The sequence below is a fragment of the Callospermophilus lateralis genome, chromosome 4 (genome assembly GCF_048772815.1).
Source record: "Callospermophilus lateralis isolate mCalLat2 chromosome 4, mCalLat2.hap1, whole genome shotgun sequence".
Classification (NCBI taxonomy): domain Eukaryota; kingdom Metazoa; phylum Chordata; class Mammalia; order Rodentia; family Sciuridae; genus Callospermophilus; species Callospermophilus lateralis.
Window position 1 is genome coordinate 154,508,940 of NC_135308.1, and position 19,396 is coordinate 154,528,335.

General features: G+C 44.8%; 1 protein-coding gene across 9 annotated transcripts in view; it reads right to left on the bottom strand.

Moving 5' to 3' along the window:
* Large1 (LARGE xylosyl- and glucuronyltransferase 1) overlaps nucleotides 1-19,396 on the bottom strand; it is a 492,360-nt gene that overhangs the window by 259,330 nt on the left and 213,634 nt on the right. For all 9 annotated transcript variants that reach the window (XM_076855085.2, XM_076855088.2, XM_076855087.2 and 6 more), the window contains one exon: nucleotides 2,988-3,289. In XM_076855085.2, coding sequence (XP_076711200.2) covers nucleotides 2,988-3,289 — 302 coding nt within the window. The remainder of the gene's footprint in view (nucleotides 1-2,987; nucleotides 3,290-19,396) is intronic.

Genomic DNA, 19,396 nt, shown 5'->3' on the forward strand with positions numbered 1-19,396 from the left:
ATATTTTTCACTATCTTAGAATCACCTGGTTAGACTTTTTTTTTTTAAATACTAATTTTTCTGGGCTCTCCTCCCACAGCTTGTCAATCTGTAGGTATGCACTGGGCCCCAGGTATCAGCATATCTGATCCATAGCAATTTTAATGCATACCCAGTTTGGGAGTCACCCACATGAGTGACCGAGAATGTTCCTTGTGACCATAGCTGTGGAACTCTCAAATGGTAGTGAAAAGTACGGCTTCCCCGAATAAAATCTCTTTTCCAGTCTTGTATCTAGGTGGCAGTTAAGGGCAGCCTTCTGCTTTGCTCACAGGGTCTGAAAGGAACACAGGTGTGAAATCGGTAGGGTATATTCTTAAAGGAGGCACAAGTCCCACCTTAACACCTCTCTCCTGCCCTCTGGAATATGGACACCATTCTGAAGCTCTGATACTCATTACTCATCATGAGATAAACCATGGCAATGTCCAGTAAGCAACATGGGGTAAAATATCAAATAATTCAGAATATGGATATTTACATCCCCACATCACTCTCCTCCAGTCATCTCACCACAAAGAGAAATAAGGCGCAAATCTTGCTTAAGCCGTTGTTAGATGGAATTTTTTGGTTATTTGCAGGGAAATGTATAGCTAACACAACTAGTCCCTCTCCGATCCTAATATCCATAGTCACCACTAAAATAACGTGGGGCAGGAACTTGATATAAATCCACAATTTGCAAATGAGGAAAATGAGATGCAGGAAAGAGATATTCCATGCTCAAAGCAATAAAGCTAGTTAGCAAGAAAGGAGACCAGGATTTAGACTCATGACCCTACCTTCAAAGCCAGTGCTATTTTGCCTATGCTATTTTGCAGGGGACTCAGGACAGAGACCCACTTCCAAAATAGAATGAGAAGTTCTCACAAAGCTGAGCTGGGGAGGGACACCCTGGCTAGGCAGACACAGCAGGAAGAGAATGCTCCCAGCAAGCTACACTCATGTGACCTTCTGTTACACTGTGTCCCCTCCCATACTCCAGACTTTTCCTTTTCTATTTTCTTATCTCCTTGATTTTTAGTTCTCTGGCAGGACTGAATCATAAAATCGTAAATGGTTCACATTCTAGGCCAAACCAACCTTGTCAGCAGGTTTCCATCTAAAACTCATCAACTCAAAACTAACACCATGGCTGTGACTGATAGCAGAGAACCTGCGAGAAATCACTTGAGTCTTCACCTTCCAAGGTTAGAGGTTCCCAAAGTAGTTAGGGTCCTGCCAAAGTTAAGAGTCCCCTAGGTCAAGGGGATGTGTTACCATTGTTCTGTCCCCCATTTGCAGAGGTGTAAAATAGAGACATTAAGCAACAGAAGAGACTGGCAATGCTTTTCCAGGATTGAAGGAGTGGGCCTGCAGGGTCATTGGGGCTGAAAAATGTGCCACATGCATCACTTGCTGACATTGATACTTCTTTATTTGTTTATCATCTGCTTCCTGCCACTTCCTGCCACTTCCCAGTGCAGAATATAAGAAGCAGAAGAAAGGGAGTTTCATTTTCTTTATTCACTGCTATTCGCAGCACAAGAGACGGTGTGAGATCCCCAAGCGGGTGACCTAGAGGTGCTGAATGGAGGACTGAATGTTGAGGGCTCCCCTCCCAGGATTCTGGGCTTGGCTGCGTGAGTAGCGCCAGGTCCTGAATTCCTCATCTTTCCTACTCCGTGACAGTCCTCCTCACACATCTTCTACCGCCTTTCTCCACCTCTCTGCCAATCCACAGTTAAACCAGGCTGCAACTATCCTCAGAGACTCTCGTGGTCTGCTTCAGTCTAGAGCTTTTTCCCTCACAGCTGAATTTCCTTAAAACTCACTCTTCATCACTGAAAAAAAACCTGCATTCCCTACAACATACTGAACAGGACCACGGATATTGCTAATGACCCGTTCTGATGGTCAGAGGCTGTGGCTCAATGTGCTACCTCTTCAGGGAGGTCAGAGTCTAACATTCTTGAGTTCAGAAAACAGAATAAAGTAACAGCAGGTGATATCTGCATTTAACTGAAACTAATACAAATTACGCACATTTGAAAATATACTACGTAGCAGGCAGTGTTCGTGGCTTTAAATGGCTATTCCATTTTATTCTCACACAGATGCCATGAAGCAAGATTTTTCTCTGAAAAGTACTGACAACATGTCTCAGGTTCAGAGAGGTTGGGTAACTTGCTCAAGGGCTCATAGCAAAAACCATCAAAGCTCTGCTCTGAACTCACTCTTGTCCATCTTGTCTGTGTCTCAAAAGGCCTTGAGATTGACAGGCAAGAAGCAGTAGGAAGTGTGTGAATGACTGTGTATGAGTGTATGTATGTGTGTGTGTGTGTGTGTGTGTGTGTGTATCTTCATTGTAGAAATCAGCACAGATGCAGGAGTTCCAGGGTGGCAGGGGCAGTCTGCACTTATGGGAAAGTCTTCCAAGTTTCCAATGTGTTATTAGGAAAGAAGGTGTACTCTAAAAGGGAGGAAAAGATATGAAACTAGAAAATCTCAAATGACCGCTGTAGCTGGAGCAACAAGTCTGATTCTGAACAGCAGAGGCCTCATGCCCTCAATGGAGAATGAGGCTAAGAGAACTCATAGGCTCCAAACTCCACCATTCACACTATAGTCTAAGTGCCAGCGGACCCCCAAGATGATAACTAGGTATAGATTTCCTGAGCATGTGCAAAGAAACCAGGTGGCAGCTCCCATCAGGTAGCTCCCCTTATCTCTGTGGACTAGGTCTTTGTATTCCCATTTTCCCAGCAGGAAACTGGGTCTCAGTGAGCTTCAATGACTTGCCACACCTATCACCCAAGCCAGGGTTCAAGTCACATTTGCACCCAGGTCTGAGTCAAGAATGCTAACTCTTTCCAGGACCTGGATGTACTTCCAGCTGGCACCTGTAAGAAATGGGGCATCTGGGGCTGTATGTGCCACCCCCATCCCGGGCCCTAAGTGCTCTTTACCTCACACTTCTCCACCACCGGCTGCTGTCCACATTCGGAGCTGTTGCCTGCCACGATGCCAGCCCGCAGGTTCTCGCTGTCCCCAGTGCCCTCCTCCATGGAGTAGGTCCTGGAGTGGTTGCCTCGACGGTGCGCGGGGCCGCGGCCCTGGGCCAGGCTGAGCTGCCTGCGCAGCGCGCGGTTCTCAGCCTCGACCTCGCGCATGCGCACCTCCAGGCTCTCGCGCTCACGCTGGCTGGAGGCTGCATAGCGGGGACTGTGAGCCTGGGACTCCAGCGGTGACAGGGATACGGGCTTCCCATCTGCAGAGACACCAGGGAAAGTTTGAATCAGAGGTAACCGCACCTCCCCTGACATCCACTACTATCTAGATAGGCTCCTTCCCCATTGCATTTCTTTTTTTTAATTTTTGGAGATATGTATTAAGATAAAGGAAAATTTAAAATAAACTTTTAAGTTTTTAATAGTGTTAGATTTACAAAATGCTGTGAAGAAGATAGAGTTCTTATATATTCTATACCTGGATCCTACTGTTATATTATACATTACATGCATTATTGTTCTAATATATAGCCATATATAATCTTACATATCTTACAGCACTACATTTCAGCCAATGAAGCAATATTGATACATTACTATTAACTAAAGTCCATGCTTTATTCAGACTCCTTAGTTTTTTTAAATTTTTAAATTTTGTTTTAATTAGTTATACGTGATAATAGAATACATTTATGCACTTTGATATATCGTGCATAGATGGGATATAATTTCTCAGTTTTGGGAAAAGCAAATGCAACAAAAAGTATGTATAAATACATCCAGAGTAAAATAAGAACAGAGTTGAGAGTAGAATGACTTATTATGGTAATAAAAACTTAACATGCTGTTTAAAGATCACAATCATAATGCAATCATTAGGACCTCCTCTATGTACCTGTTTCCAGGTAAACAATCTTAACACCAAAGCATGGTGAATATGGAGAGAGGGAAGGAAGAGACTGGAAGGGAATAGTATGAGGAAGTGGAAAAGAGCAAAAGAGTAAAAGAAGGAAGAAAAAGAAAATAATAATAGGACTAAGTGTATTGAGCTATTCTTATGTGAACTCCTATTCATCCTTCAAAACCTGGTTTTAAAAACATCACCTCTCAGGGAAAACATTCCTTCAATGCAGGCAAAATGTCCTTCAGCATATTCCAGCAGCAATTTGTACACAGCGTAAGGAATTTGTACATAGCATTATGAAAACATGTATCTGTCATGCCGGAAGGGAAGATGCATGTATCAATGCCAAGAGCAAAATAATTAAGAGCAACAAAGAAGAAAGTAGGAACATGACTGAACTCCCAGTTTTCTTAGAAAAAAAAAATTACCACCAGCACAGCAACACTGCATGTGACAATCATCCAACCCTCCAACAGAAACCTAGGACACACAGATAAGTAGGTCCCTCAGAGTCTCACAACCAGAGGGTGGTTTCAAAACTCAAACCCAGGTCTCTCTTATGCCTGAGCCCATGCACTAACCACTTAAGTGAATTTTTGTCAAAGACCATTCAGATAGTCAAAGATTTTTTTTTTAATTTGAACAATATAAACCACCATTTCCCCAAGCTACTTAGCATATCACCTGGTATATACTAGGTGCTTAAAGCATGCTGTTGAGGAGTCGCAATGTCCGAAGACATACCCAAGGCCATCACTTCTTTCTATTCCCACTCTTAAGCAATCCCAGTATCCAGCCACACTGGTGGCTGCCTTGGAGGCTGCCCAGCAAAAGAGTCACATCTCTACAAAATGACCCTCGTTCACTTGCCTGCTAAAAAGCACTCCTCATTTTCCATACTTTGTGATTTTTCCTTTTCCTGTCCAGAACCCACTGAGCTTCCAAACCGTCCCAGAGAGTCTCTTTGAGTCACAAAACTTGAAGATCAAAGACTGTGATGAATGACACCTGGCACGTCTCACCTGCACAGCCTGTGCTGTGCCTGCCTCTGCCCAGGACTGTTTGATGTTTCTTTGGGCCTTAACAAATAGGGCTCCTTTCCTCCCCCTCCTAATCACCTCAGGGTTAAACACCTAGATTCTCTCCTGTCAATGGAACGAATATGACTCACTGAATTTCACTGCCTGGAACCACAAATCAAAGGTGGGGGAAGAATCCGTGGGGGCTGTGAAATCACAGGTTGATAAGGCTGCATTGTTAGAGAGCTGGCCAATTACAAGCTCCTACCCAAGCTTTTGAAACCTGTCTCCCTATTGGGTTAAAGCCAAATTAGTTCCATCAAAAGAATGAAAAAGAATAGGCTGCTAATAGCAGTTGTATTTTCCCAACTCACATGGACCTATCAGGTGGGGTGGGGAAAGAAGAGCATCTTTTTCCATGGGAAGGCAGACAGTGAGGCTCTGTGTAGTGCCTGCTGAGATGTGCAGGGGCACTCATGTTGTCAGAAGTTGTCACAACACAGGTAGGAGTAGTCCCCATTACAGACGAGGACACTGAGACTCTAAAAGTTTAAACTGTGTGCTGATCGTGCTGCAGCACCATGGGAAGCAAGCTCTCTATCACTTTGCAACAGGCCAGTCTTCTGCATTATTAAAGGCACAGAGGCTCTGGGGCCTGAGAGGAGCTTCCTTCGCATGGGCATTGAGTCAGAAACCCAGGATGTTCTGCAAACTCAGTGTCTTGGAGACCCTAGAAAATTGCCAACAAAGGTAATCTAGATGGCTTGTTCTTTGAAAGGACAACCTCAATGCTCTGAGCTGCAGTTTTCCCTTTTGTGATATCAGAACATAAACACGAGTCTCACAAGAGTTATAGGAGGCTTAAAAAGAGAGGCCAAAATACAAGAAGCCCTGGCAAAAAGGACTTCTTCGATGAATGAGCACCTCCAAGCTCCTCCCAATGAGGATGGGGGCCATGGAAGATATGGGTAAGATGAATTGAGGTTGTAACTTAAGGTTGAAAGCTGCATGTTCTCGGAACATAGGGCCATTGAAGAAGCTGTGTCTAGGAACAGGGGGCCCCGAGCCTTAGCTTCCTTGGATAGATCCTTGGATATATGGCAGCCCTGTCTCCTGTTGTCAGCCTGCGCCACATCAGTGTCCACTCACAATCACCATGGAGGAGAAGCAGGCTCCACCAAGGGCCTGCTGTCACCCCAGGGCCCCTCCCACAAGGGCCACATTTTACACTTTTACGTAAATGGCGATTCTTTGACTATGTGCTCCTGGGAATTGATTTTAACCTCCTTGGGCCACTTCCTTCCTATCCCTCATTAGACCCCAAATGGCTTTAGCCAGACTCAGTGCCCAAAGACTGGCGGGTGTTTTCCACTTTTAGAACTCCATGCTTTGCCAGCCCTGAAGACACCCCAAGTAATAACTCACAGGACTCAACTCGAGGGACCAGTGTTGCCACAGGCAGCCCTTACTCTGTGCCCAGGAACCACCATGGAGGCAGTGCCCGGGAACAGCACAATCACAATTCTAGCTTGTTTCCTTTGCTTCCCTGCAGGATAGATCATCCTGCCCTGGCTCCTGCCTCTTGCTCAGCCCATGTCTCCTTCTGAGAGAAACGGAGGTAGACCAGGGGCCCCTCTCAGCTCTAACTTTCTGTGGCCTCCTGGTCCAGGTGGACCTGCCTGTCTAACGCAGCTGTGGCATCCCAATGTCATGAGCGGACCCTAGCTCGTTCTAGCTTTATTTATTCAGACACTTGCTTTTGCTCCTGGGTCACTCACTTCTAGCTTCTGAGTCCTTTTCTTGTGGCATCTCCTGGCTCTTGGGGTGTGGGAACGGGGAGAGTTAAGACAGTGAAAGGCGGGTCCCCCGAGATGTGGTCTCTACTTCTCTGTCAGGCCGGCGGGCTTGGGTCACTACCAGGCACCTTCCTAAGGTTTCTGTGTGAACCACATTTGAAAACTCATACACTGGGCAGGACTGTGTCCACATCAACGTTTTTCAAACTATTAGTGGTGTAAAATCCATTTCCTCTTCCAATCTATCCTGGGCAAAGGTTGGCCTTAACGCACGTGGTTAGTATAGAGCTTGCCCCACATAGAAATCACCTCTTGAACTCAACAAACTGGCATATAGTTGTCCATCAGGAACAATCTACTGATCACAACCTTGATAATACCAAAAAATCCAGTTGCTCTAGAAGTTTCTAAATGCCTACTATCAAGCTCCATATGTATCTTGTTGCAAACCAGGAACAGTTTGGGGATGGTGATGGTTAATTTTATGTGCCAATTGACAGGGCTGTGGGGTGCCCAGATCTTTGGGTGCTTCAGTGAAGGTATTTTTGGATGAAATAAAAATTTATCTGAGTAGACTGAGAAACCCTTCTCCCATGTGGCTGGGCCTCACCCAATCAGCTGAAGGCCTCACTAGAACAAAAAAGCTGATCGTGCCCAAGGAGAACCGTCCTCCTGCCTGGCTGAAACAGTCCTTCTTCCTGGGTCTCCAGCTTCCCGGAATGTGGACTGGACTCACACCATTGCTCTCCTCCTTTTGAGGCCTTCAGGCTCAGAACACACCGGGGTCAGCCTCCATGGCCATGGAAATTCATTGCTTTTAACAAGCATTTGTGTAAACATGCGCACACACACACACACACACACACACACACACTGGGGTCAGCCTCCATGGCCATGGAAACTCATTGCTTTTAACAAGCATTTGTGTAAACATGCACACACACACACACACACACACACACACACTGGGGTCAGCCTCCATGGCCATGGAAACTCATTGCTTTTAATAAGCATTTGTGTAAACATGCACACACACACACACACACACACACACACACACACACACACCGGGGTCAGCCTCCATGGCCATGAAAACTCATTGCTTTTAACAAGCATTTGTGTAAACATGCGCACACACACACACACACACACACACACACCGGGGTCAGCCTCCATGGCCATGGAAACTCATTGCTTTTAACAAGCATTTGTGTAAACATGCACACACACACACACACACACACACACACACACACACACTGGGGTCAGCCTCCATGGCCATGGAAACTCATTGCTTTTAATAAGCATTTGTGTAAACATGCACACACATACACACACACACACACACACACACACACACACACCTATTGGTCCTGCTTCCCTGAAGAACCTGATTCAGAGAAACAACTGTCTGTGGTGCAGACCTTGCACCGTGGCAATGCCTGATACCCAGTCACTTTATCCCAGGGCCTGGTGCCATTCCTGTACTTAAAGTCTGAAGAAGGGAATTATGGGAAGAACTGAAACCTAGACCTTAAAAATGGCATGAAAAGTATGACACGTTTTTACCTCTCAGTTATTTAAAGGGACATCTCGGTGCAATATTAAGAGCCAGGGGAGAGGAAGAGACAATCAGGAAAGCAGGCAAGACCCCGACAGACAGCATTCAGAACAAGAAAGGCTAGTCTCAGTTGTGGTTCTTCCATCTACTCAGGAAGAACCTTGGCCTAAGCTTTCTCTTTCCAGGGACTCAGTGTCTCCATAGGTAACATGAGGTACCTGGGGTGTGACTTTAGGTATGGTCACATTATCCAGCATCAGGCTCAAGTTTCTTTCTCTACCCTTTCTCCAGCCTCACCCACATAACCCTGGGAGCAGATGAGTGCAGGCAACAGTAGGGCAGGTCCCTTGGCCTTGGCTTCCCTGTCCCCTCTTCCCCAGGCTTCTATTTGGTAGATATACATATGCATACACGTGGCACATCTTGCGATCCAATAACATGTATCATGTGTTGTTCCACAGTACAGCCCACTTTGAGTTGAAAATGTCAAAAAAGACATTATTCAAAACCTCAGTTGACAACATCTTTCTCCTCCTTCTAGAACTTCTTGACAAACACAAGTTAATGGCAGAATTTCAATCTCTGAAGCCACTTGAGATGAATGTTCTGAATTAAGAATCAAAACAGCTAAGATTTGGGGCAGAGAAGGTAAATTGAAAATCAACATCCATGCACTGCCATGACAGAGATTAGGGAGTTGACATCCGAAATGACCTAAGTAATGATCTCAATCAATTTGTGTGTGTTGACCCCCTCTGAATCTCTCTAGAGGGCTAGTTAGTGTTCAGCACTGTGTGGGATCCACCATTTGCAAGTGGATAGTATTGTGGGGTTCATTCAAGGAGGCATTGACTAGACTTGGATACATTTAATACCCAGGGGGCTTGGGCCTTTTGTGCTGAGCCAACCAGACCTCTCTAGTGGAGGAAGCCAGAATCCCACACTCACGGCCAAACTCCAAGAGAGCTGTCCTCCTGCATCATTCTGTGGGTGATAAAGACACTACATCCCTAACCTTTATATGGCAAAATCTCCCTACGTACAATCTGTCAGTGAGTCCTGCCAATTCTCCCTTCCTGATGCTCAAAGCATTTGCTCTTCTCATTTTATTTCAAACATTTCATTCCCATGCCAAGCCTCACACAGGGGTTGTCAAACTTTTTCTGTAAATACCCAGTGAAAAAGTATGTTTTACTTCTTGGGCTGCAGGCTACATCACCCTTCTCACAAGAACTCCACCACGGTGGGCTGAAAGCAACCACAGAAATACCTAAAAAACAGGCTTGGCTGTTTTGCAATAAAACTTTATTTATAGAAACAAGTAGTGGGCCAGATTTGGACAGAGTGTGTGGTCCCAGTTGGTGGGACCTAAAGTTTCACATTTGTCTTAGAACATTTGTCTTAGAACATGACTCTGGTCTCCTTGATTAGCCACCCCTGCTCCAATCTCCCCTGTCCCAATCAGCCTCACTCACAGGTGAGATAATGTTCTGCAATCCTGGTTTTACAACATTTGCAGCTTGAGAATACACAGAAGCGACTCCATTTACTTCAAGTCAACATACACCTGGTCTGTTCCTATTGAGTACATGCCCAGTCCTCATTTTAATTCATGCAGCACTATAACAAGATGGTTGTTTTAAGTACTCCTATTGATCTAATGAAAAACAGAGAGAGAGAGAGAGAGAGAGAGAGAGGGAGAGAGAGAGAGAGAGAGAGAGAGAAGGGGTGTGGGGGAGACAGAGACAGAGAAATGGAAACACAATTTAACTTGGTTAGTGTCATCCCAGCAGCAAACAGCAGCCAGAAAGTCTCGGACCCAGGCTCCTTGGCTGTACATCAATGGCTCTTTCCGTATCAAACTAGAAAATCTATTCATCACCCCTCTCCAAAAGAGTCCAGTTGAATTTATGGTGATGGTCCTTCGTGCCTTGTTTGCAAGGACTCGACCCAGCCCCAGTAGCCTGAAAGCAACCACAAAAATACCTAACAGATGGACATGGCTAATTCCTTCAGTCGGGGGTTCTCAATCCTGGCTACCTTGCAATTGCTTGGGAAACAAAAAATACTGATGTGCACAGGTCCCACCCCAGATAAGTGATCCCAAACTCTCAGGAGGAGGGGGTCTAATTATCAGCATTTTTTAAAGCAGCTACTGCCGTAAGATTCTCCTGTGTGATCCAGCCTGAAAAACACAAGTGTGGCAATTCTGCAGAGTTTCCAGCTTAGATGCAAAGGAGGTCTGAACACTGACACACCAAACTACTGTGCTGCGCTCACCCTGGGTCCCAGGTCCTTTGCCATACCTTCTTAGAGCAGTTACCTTCTGAGAGCAGCTACCAGCTAGCTGTGTGGCCCAGGACCTTCCGGATTTCCCAGTATCCTAGTTCCTCCAGGCTTAGGGACTTTATGCTCCGACCCCAGCACCTCCCAATCTTCCTCTTTCCTGGATGAACATCTCTTTCAAAAAAAGGCCCTACTCCTCCAGGTGTCTGACCATCCAGTGGCCCCTGGTCCCAAGCTCCCTCCCTTGACCAGCCATCGGTCACTACATTCCACTGAATTTTCCAATTTCCAATTGCCCCTGAAGCTGTGTTTATGAACTATTTTGCATTTTCAGTGCAATACCCTCCTTTAATTAACATAAAAATTTTGCACCCTTTGCCAATGCCATTAGACACTTCAAAATCAATTAAGTATCACAGCCTAAGTCATTTTAAAGAAGTTTAGAAAACTCACTTTGATCTTAAAAAGTTTCACATTGAATGTCTTTCTTTTTTTTAAAATGTGATCAATGGCTGTCCACAGGAATGTTCCGGCGTGTCACCAGCTTTTATATTCTCAACAGTTTAAAAGTCAGAACAAGACACAGGTCTAGGCTGAGCCATTCTCTCAAGTTCCAGTCATGTGGCCTCAGATTTGCTGTGGGAGGGAAATGTCAAGGATGAAGACAGACACTGTTGTGGGGTGAACAGGGAATGTTTCACCCAAAGATTCCCTGAAGCCATTTTCTGGAAGTTATCTTTGGCAACCAAAGTGAACTTCAGTTCCAGCAAGGGCCTTGGAGACCTTTTGGCAAGGACAGAATGGCTCTAAAAAAAAAAAAAAGAGTTCCTCTCAAAGTTCCAAAAAGAATTTGCAATCCAGACTGAAGCCTGGATTCATTTCACTGTGATTGCTGGGATTTTTTTTTTTTCCTCTGTGAAATTATTTTCAAGAACCTTTTCTCTTATAAAGAGCTTCATTAAGTGGAGAAAATGAAGACATTTTTAGCACAAATTTGCTGTGTTCATAGCTGGGTTTCAGTTACAAATGCTTAAAGTGTGTCCTAATGAGCAATGATGTCAGTTTTGCCCCTGAAACTTCTGGTTCAAAGATTCCAAAGCTTTAAATATTTTTAATCCAATATGCTAAGTTCTGGAAGTCCGAGACAGTTGTTCTTTGAACTTCTTCTCACAGTGAGGCAAGCAGAAGTCTTTCAATTCTGAATCTGTTTTTAAATCTACGTGATCTTTCTCATGGATATCTAAGGAGTGTGAAGTAACGGACTTTCTGTTAGTTATATTAGTACTCAGATCACTGCCAAATAAGGCCAAGACAGGGGAATGCAGCGCTCTGGTTCTCATGGGATGGAACCGCTCGACAGCTGTGTCAGGACTTCCTTAGGCAGCAGGTGGTTTGGGAAACAGTTATTGGGAGGTAGTGAGAAGAGGGCAGCCTGGAAGCAGGAAGCAGCTATTCATCCCCAATCCCAAAGACCGACCAAGGAGTAGATCATAAATTCACATTCCCGTCATCTCTGGTTGCCCTCTGCCTCCAATGAGCCCATTTATGTCCATCCCTTGTGACCCAGCCTCACAGACTCCTCCAGCATTAGCAGTGGTCACCAAGGCTTGGGGTGAGGAAACAGCTTTCTCCAGCCACAGGGTTTTTGTTTGTTTGCTTTAATATTTTTAGTTGTAGATGGACACTATACCTTTTTTTTCCTTTTGTTTTAAATATTTTTTTAGACATTGATGGGCCTTTATTTTATTCATTTATTTATATGCGGTGCTGAGGATTGAACGCAGTGCCTCACACACGCTAGGAGAGTGCTCTACCACTGAGCCACCACCCCAGCCCTGACACAATACCTTTTTGAGCTCTGTTTCATATATATGCAAAAATCGGACACAGTTCCTTTAGTGAACAGGTCATCAAAAAATAAATACTAAACAAGACCTTCGCAAAGTGTCCAAGTGTGATGTCAGGCATCCTCACCTGAGTGGTCAGCATGGCTCAGGACTACAGAAATAGACACAGACATAGTTTAGACTTTCTGCTACATTTTCTTTGGAGCAGCACTCAATAGGAAAGATTTCATAAGCATTTTTCTACTAATTTTTAAGTCTCTGCAATAAATGTGTTATTTTCTATGAAATATTCATTTTAAAATCACAATACTATGTTCCAAGAGAGGCAAATCAGATGTGCTGCAGAGAGTCATATTTTACAATAAAAATGTATAATAAGGATTTGGGGTTTTTTTGTTTCTTTTTTTGGGGGGGGTAGCTAAAATCTTGCACAAATTAAGATAGCCACATGGGCTGATGCTTGAGGCAGGTTTTACTTATTTACTTATTTGTTTATTTATTGTTGAAGTACTAGGGATTGGATCCAGGGGTACTCTACCACTGAGCTGTATGTATCCCCAGATCTTTTTATTTTTCTTCATTTTAAGTTTGGGCAAGGTCTCCCTAATTTGCTGAGGCTGGTCTTAAACTTCTGATCTTCCTGTCTCAGCCTCCAGAGTTGCTGGGATGATAGGTGAGAACCACCACATCCGGCCACGGTTTTCAATTTTATTTGCCATTAATCAAAGTGCCCCTGAAACAGTCTGTGGTCCTTCTAGGAGTTTAGGTTTTTGTGAGGGCTGACTTTATGTGTTCCATCTTCCTGGGGCCCTCTGCCACGTTGTGTCTCCTCTACAGACAAATGGCTTTTAGACAAGGTCACACAACTCCCATTTCTTTCTTGGCCTTCTGTGGACGCCATGTTTGCAGGACATCTTTCACCAGGAGGGTCCGACTGTGACCTGCAGTGTTCACTATGGGGTTAGCCCCTGAGATACTCAAAGAAAGGGCTGGCCAGGAGACTGACAGAAAGAGCCAGTTGTCAAAGACAACAAGGGCTCTTTATGGGCATTTCTTGCCATTAGCAATGGAGAGGCCTGTGTAGTTGCAACACATGTATTCATACCCATTTCAAAAAGAAATGGAAACAAGCATTCTGGTGAATGTATCCCATTCCTTCCATAGCATCCTCCTGCTCCAGACTGCCCTGTCCCCTAAATCAATGTCATCATGCCTAGCTCAATTGTGAATTAACAACAAGGGAAAACAAGCAAAATCCTGCAGGGACATGCCCTAGCCTCTGTAAATGACTGTCCTCCTTTTTCAAGTCTTCGTTCCCTCCTCACAGTCCCCAGCCCTTTATCAGTCTGACTTACATTAAGCTCTTTTCCAATTCCCACAAGTATCTACATTGGAAATAAAAAGAGAAAGAAGGGGAATTAAAAAAAAAAAATCCTCTCCCACAAATCCAAACTACCCCTTAGGAGGAAATAAGAAATGAAGAATGTGATTTTACTGGAATAGACTTCAGGGGAAAGAGGATAGAAGATTTTATCAGGAGTTCAGTTCCACAAAAATAATGCTTTATCAGGATGGGCACTTGGCAAAGATAACACATTACCCAGAGCAAGATAGATGTTTGGGTAAAATGCTGTGCTAATACCTATTAAGCTCAAAACTTGCCATCTCCACTTTCAACAGATTGTTATTTTCTTCCAAGTCCTACTTTGGGGATTTTTTTTTTTTTTTTTAATGACTTTGCTTTCAAAAGTCTTACAAAAGCAAGAATCAACTAAGGGGACTTGACTCAGCTCAGCTGTGAGGTGAAGCTGGGTCTCCTCTGGAAGTGAGAGGAGCCCTGGGCTTAGGTGGGGAAGCTCTGCCAGACACCGGGCACCAGAGAGAAGCCTTTGATGGTGAAACCTCTGGTACAGGATCTCAATTCTGATCCCAAAGAGAAGAGGCCTGGCAGGGCAGAGACTCTCCTGAGCACAGAGACAGGGTGGGGATATGAATGAACAGGTAGATTTGCAAAAGGAGGTCTTGGCTCAAACCCCCTGGACTTCTTGGAATTGCTGGGGAAATCCCTGGCACTTCATGATTCTGTCTTCAGGCTCTGAAGAGACCTGGGGGAACCAAGGACCTTCACCATTAAGGACTTCTGGAGCCTATGCCCATACAAGCCCCACACTAACTCCCTGCCTGCTGGAATGAACATTGAGTATCTGTGCTATTTCCTTTGTAGTTTGGCCACTCAGTGAACTACCAGTGCCAATACCAGCTCAAGAATTGCTCCTAGGAATTCTTTCCCAACCTGCCTAGAGTGTGGGGGCTCCTGCATTCCTCTCCACTGTCCCTGGATTTCCACAGTCCAGATTAAGGTGGTGGCTCTTACTACATGTGCAATGGCTATTTCTGGAGCTTGCCACACATGGTGACTATCTCCTCAACACATATTAACTGGACATCTGTTGGGTGTTCACTGCACCAGTGAAGGCCACGACCATGTTCAGCAAATGGTATCACTGTGTGCAGGTCAAAGACATGGGCTCGCTTTTGAATTCCTTTTCTCATGTCTTAAATGCAGTGCATTAGGAATTTATTGAATGGTGGCCCAACCTTCAAAGTATACCCCAAATACAAACACTTTCCACCACTACCACCCCACTTCTAGCTTGACCACTTCTTACCCAGAATCACCCAACAGTGACCTGATGTGTCACTGGGCTTCAGTTCCACTTGCCATGCACAGCCTGAACATCTAACAGTGGTTATCACATCACATCACACCACTTTCCTGCCTAGGCCTCCCCTCCTAGAGCTGTCCATCAAACTGAAAGCAAAATCCAAATACCTCAGAGTAGCTTATGAGTTACCACCCTAGGCCTCTAAATAGCACTTTCCAGGAAAAGAAGGTTGCAGCCCCATGTAACCAAGTGTGCACCACAAGGCAGACAGGAAGCCGAAGAGCATCAAGCAGAATCAGGACAGTAAGGAGCTTCTTGTAAAATGATGAACACCAAAAGAACCTCCACAAAACATACCAATAGCCCACTGAACTCTACCCAGGCTCAGTCAGAAGCAGGGAGCTGACAAACAGGACCTGGTACTCTATGAGATGTCCCACAGGGGAGCATAGATGCAGAGGATGAAAAGGAGAAGACTTAAGGATACAAGTGCCTGACATCTTGATTGGGCTATCCTGGGCACCCTGCCTGGGAGTCCCACTGTGTCCTTTTAAGAAGACTCCATCCTGGCCTTAGTGGTTTGCTGAAGGAAGCTGAGTAAAAGAGACCATAATTTCTGGAGCTGTATGCAGTATGCAGTCTTGCTCCTGCAAAGAGAGATGGATCACTTGTGCCTTTGTGGTCTATAAAAGAGAAAGAAGGCGGGGCAGCGGGGAGAGGCACAGGAGATAATCAGAGGGGTCAGGGAGACCCAGCTGCCAGATTCTGGCCAGACAGAAGAAGTACAGAATGGGGGGGGGGGGGTGGAACCAGAAATCCTTATCTGCAATCACTGCAGTCTCCAGGGGGGCCTGCAAATGGTTAACTCAGTTTTTTCCCCCTGAGTAGCTTCAGCTGCTCATCAATAGAATCTCCAGCTGATAATTATTAAGTGAAACTTGGGGCTTGCATTTGCATATGTAAAGCACACTTCCCTCCAAAGCCACAATGGGAGGGAGAATGCACTTCCTGATTGTACAGAACTGGGGAGGTTTGGGTGGGGTGGGGCTCCAGCCTGATTTGCATGTGCTTCTTCATGCTAATCAAACCAGATATTCAGCTGAAATAAACCCCACATCCCAAAATATGCCATTTGTCAAAATCCAGAGCTCACATAAGAGACCTCTCTCCAGATCTGAGAAGGATGCGTTCTACCACAATAAACGTCCATAAGGGTTATGATTACCTAGCCTGGCGCCATGTCAAGCACAAACACGCACACACACCTGCCTGCACACACACCTGGCGTGTTTCACTGCCTGATGGAATAGCTATGGGTTGCTCCAGAAAGACGCCTGCTAACCCCTCACATATTCCTCACCCTTTTTAATCTTTGCACCTGTCAATGAAGATGCTTCAGTCCCAAAGAACAAGTGAGAAAGACACACCAAGAGCATTCAGTTCCAAGTATCTGATGACCTGACTCTGTTTTGACATTTATCTTGGCTAGTGAACAGCAAAGGCTCTGAACAGCCTGTCTCTCTTCCTTGCATGGGAAAGGATGCCATGGCAGAGAAAAAACTTCACTTCCAGGAGGATCAGGAGGATACTGTCCTCAACATGGCTAGAAAAATCAGACTAGACCAACGTCAGAGGCAGGCCCTTCAGGCTAAGGGTGATAAGAACGCCTCAAAGCGGTGTCTAAAATTAAGCCGTGACATGCTGAAGACAGAAACAGACAATAAAATGAAATAATAATTTAAATTGTGAACGCTGGGTCTCTTTATCCTTGGCTGAGTATTTGATTCTCCCTGTGCCTCCTGGTGCTCACAGGTAAAAGGGGGCAAAAAAGAGCTCCCTTATACAAGGTATGTGCAAGCTCTGCACACTTTATTCCAGTTGATAGCATCTGAACATGTATTCATTTGACAATCTTTTGATGTGGGCACAAGTCCCTTCTATAAGGATGTGCCAAAGGTCTAAAATTTGAAATCGCTTTCCTTGCATAAACCACAAAGAAATCGCCCAACATATTCAGCTTCAGTTTCTTTAAAGTGGAGAATAAACTCAAAAGACATTTTTGAACTAATCAGGGAACAGAATCCCTTTCGTATTTTTATCTCTTCCCCCATTTTTTTTTTTCAGTTGTCTTGCTTACATTTTCATTTGACAGCTGTTTTTAAGGCAATTTGCCTTTTGGCTGTTGTTCCAAAATATACAACTTGGTTTTTTATAGAAATGTTTCTTCCTGTACTCATATTTCACTGCTCTAAGTAATAATGAAATTATATTACTTAATTACATGGTAAAGATATAGCACACCAGGCGTCGAGAGTATACTAAAATGTCTTTTGCTGAGCACACAATTTCACTGGTGGGATTGGCAATACCAACTGGCGCTAGAAAGCAGACTATGAGTAGGGATATCCCACCGACTGAACAGTACTTTGACAGAGGTACAGAAGTATCCCTGCTTATTGCATGTGGTTGGTTGGTTGGTTGGTTGTTTGGGGTACCAGGGATTAAACCCAGAGCCACTTTAACACTGAGCTACATCCCTGGCCATTTTTATTTTTTGTTTTGAGACAGGGTCTTGCTAAGTTGCTGACCATCTCACTAAGTTGCAGAGGTTGGTTTTGAACTTGAAATCCCCCTGCCTCAGCCTCCTGAGTAGCTGGGATTATTCTGTTCTCAAGGGGAGAGGAGTTAAGAATCTTCTACTGATCACATCCCCCCTGGTATTATTGGCACAAATGAGATAATGCACAGGAGGCACTGAGCTTCCCAAACTAGGGATGAATTAAGGACTTGGCAAAAGTTGTTATGAGTGTTTATCTTTCTGGATTGTTCAAGACATTTTTTGTGTAAACCCTGTGTCCTGGTTATGAAATATGTGCCCCTGTGCAAAAGTAATACCCATTGCCTGGCAGAACACTACGAGATCATTCTGTAGCATGAGGGGCTAAGGAGTGATTGCACTCTCAGTTGGTGCAGAAAGAGAAGGGCCCAGGTTGTACCCACTTTATACAGGGCAAGTGAGGCCCAGAGACCCCCAGGCATTTCCCTGAGGTCTTGGGAATATTGGGAGCAGAACCTCAAAGAATCACTCCCCATCCCCATGCTACTGCCTGTTCCTGAAACTGTTCCTAGGATGTTCTGTTGCTGCTAATCATCTTTCAAACTGGAGTAGTATATGTGGTTAACAGAGTGAAGGGATCCATAGGAACAGATCTTCCCTTGTGAACGAGTAGTCAAGAGAGAACAGGTTTGAAGCAGCTGCCAAGATACTTCAGCAGACCTCTGCCCCTCCAAGGGAGACATTTCAGCCCACCTGCAGGCCTGGGGCCATAATCTGCCTTACTGATGGCTTCCAGGTGCATACAGGTACAGCACAGGTGAACAGCGTCCCCTTGCAACACCTGAACTGTTGGGAGGCAGCTGCAAAAGGGTCCTCAGCTGTGTGGACCTTGAGTAAGTGACTTCACACCTCTGGGCCTCAATGAATTGGGAACAAACTTTTCTGCCTGTTTTACAAAAGCTGTGGGAAAGGCCTAGGTAAAATAGGAAACCTTATAAGAATGGAACATGATGTTCTAAGTGAAGATTAGCAGGCCTTCATTGAGATTAAACTACTATTACTGTTACTATTAGCCAAAGTTCACACACCCAGTTATTTAATTCAGTAATGAAAACAGCCATCTGTGGTAGATTACGGCATTATCGTCTTCGTTATGAGGATAAAGCAAAACTGGAGCAAAGCAATCTCTACAGAGCTCAGAAAAGCCATTTGAGTTATTTTAGCCTGGTGGAGAACACGGTCACCCCTCTTCCTTGGCATCCATTATATCAGAAGGCTCCTGAGGTTACATTAGTGCCAGGAACAGACATCAGAAATACCCAGGACCATTCAGAGAAACTGAATGGCCACCATCCACTAGCTGAGACCTGGAGAGACCTTTCCCACTGACTGTGGTATAAAACCCAGGTTCTGTTCCCTCTGAGCAGAGCTGCGCCACAGGTCCCCAAGCCTCTAACTCCTCTAGATTCAATTACTGCAACACAACTGTATATCCTCTCTCATGCTACAGTATGCTGGCAGTTTGAGCCATCAGGCAACTTAATATATTTTCCTCCAAAGGAAAGAACAAACACATCTGAAGGAAATTATACCTGCAATTTCTGAACCAAAGAGATATGCATATGGGTCAATGTCTCAGAACATGAATAAATGCAAAAGGATTGAATTGACCTCCATGGTTATTTGTGTTACAATACATGGGGCATGGGGCCTATAACCAGTGAGGGCTGC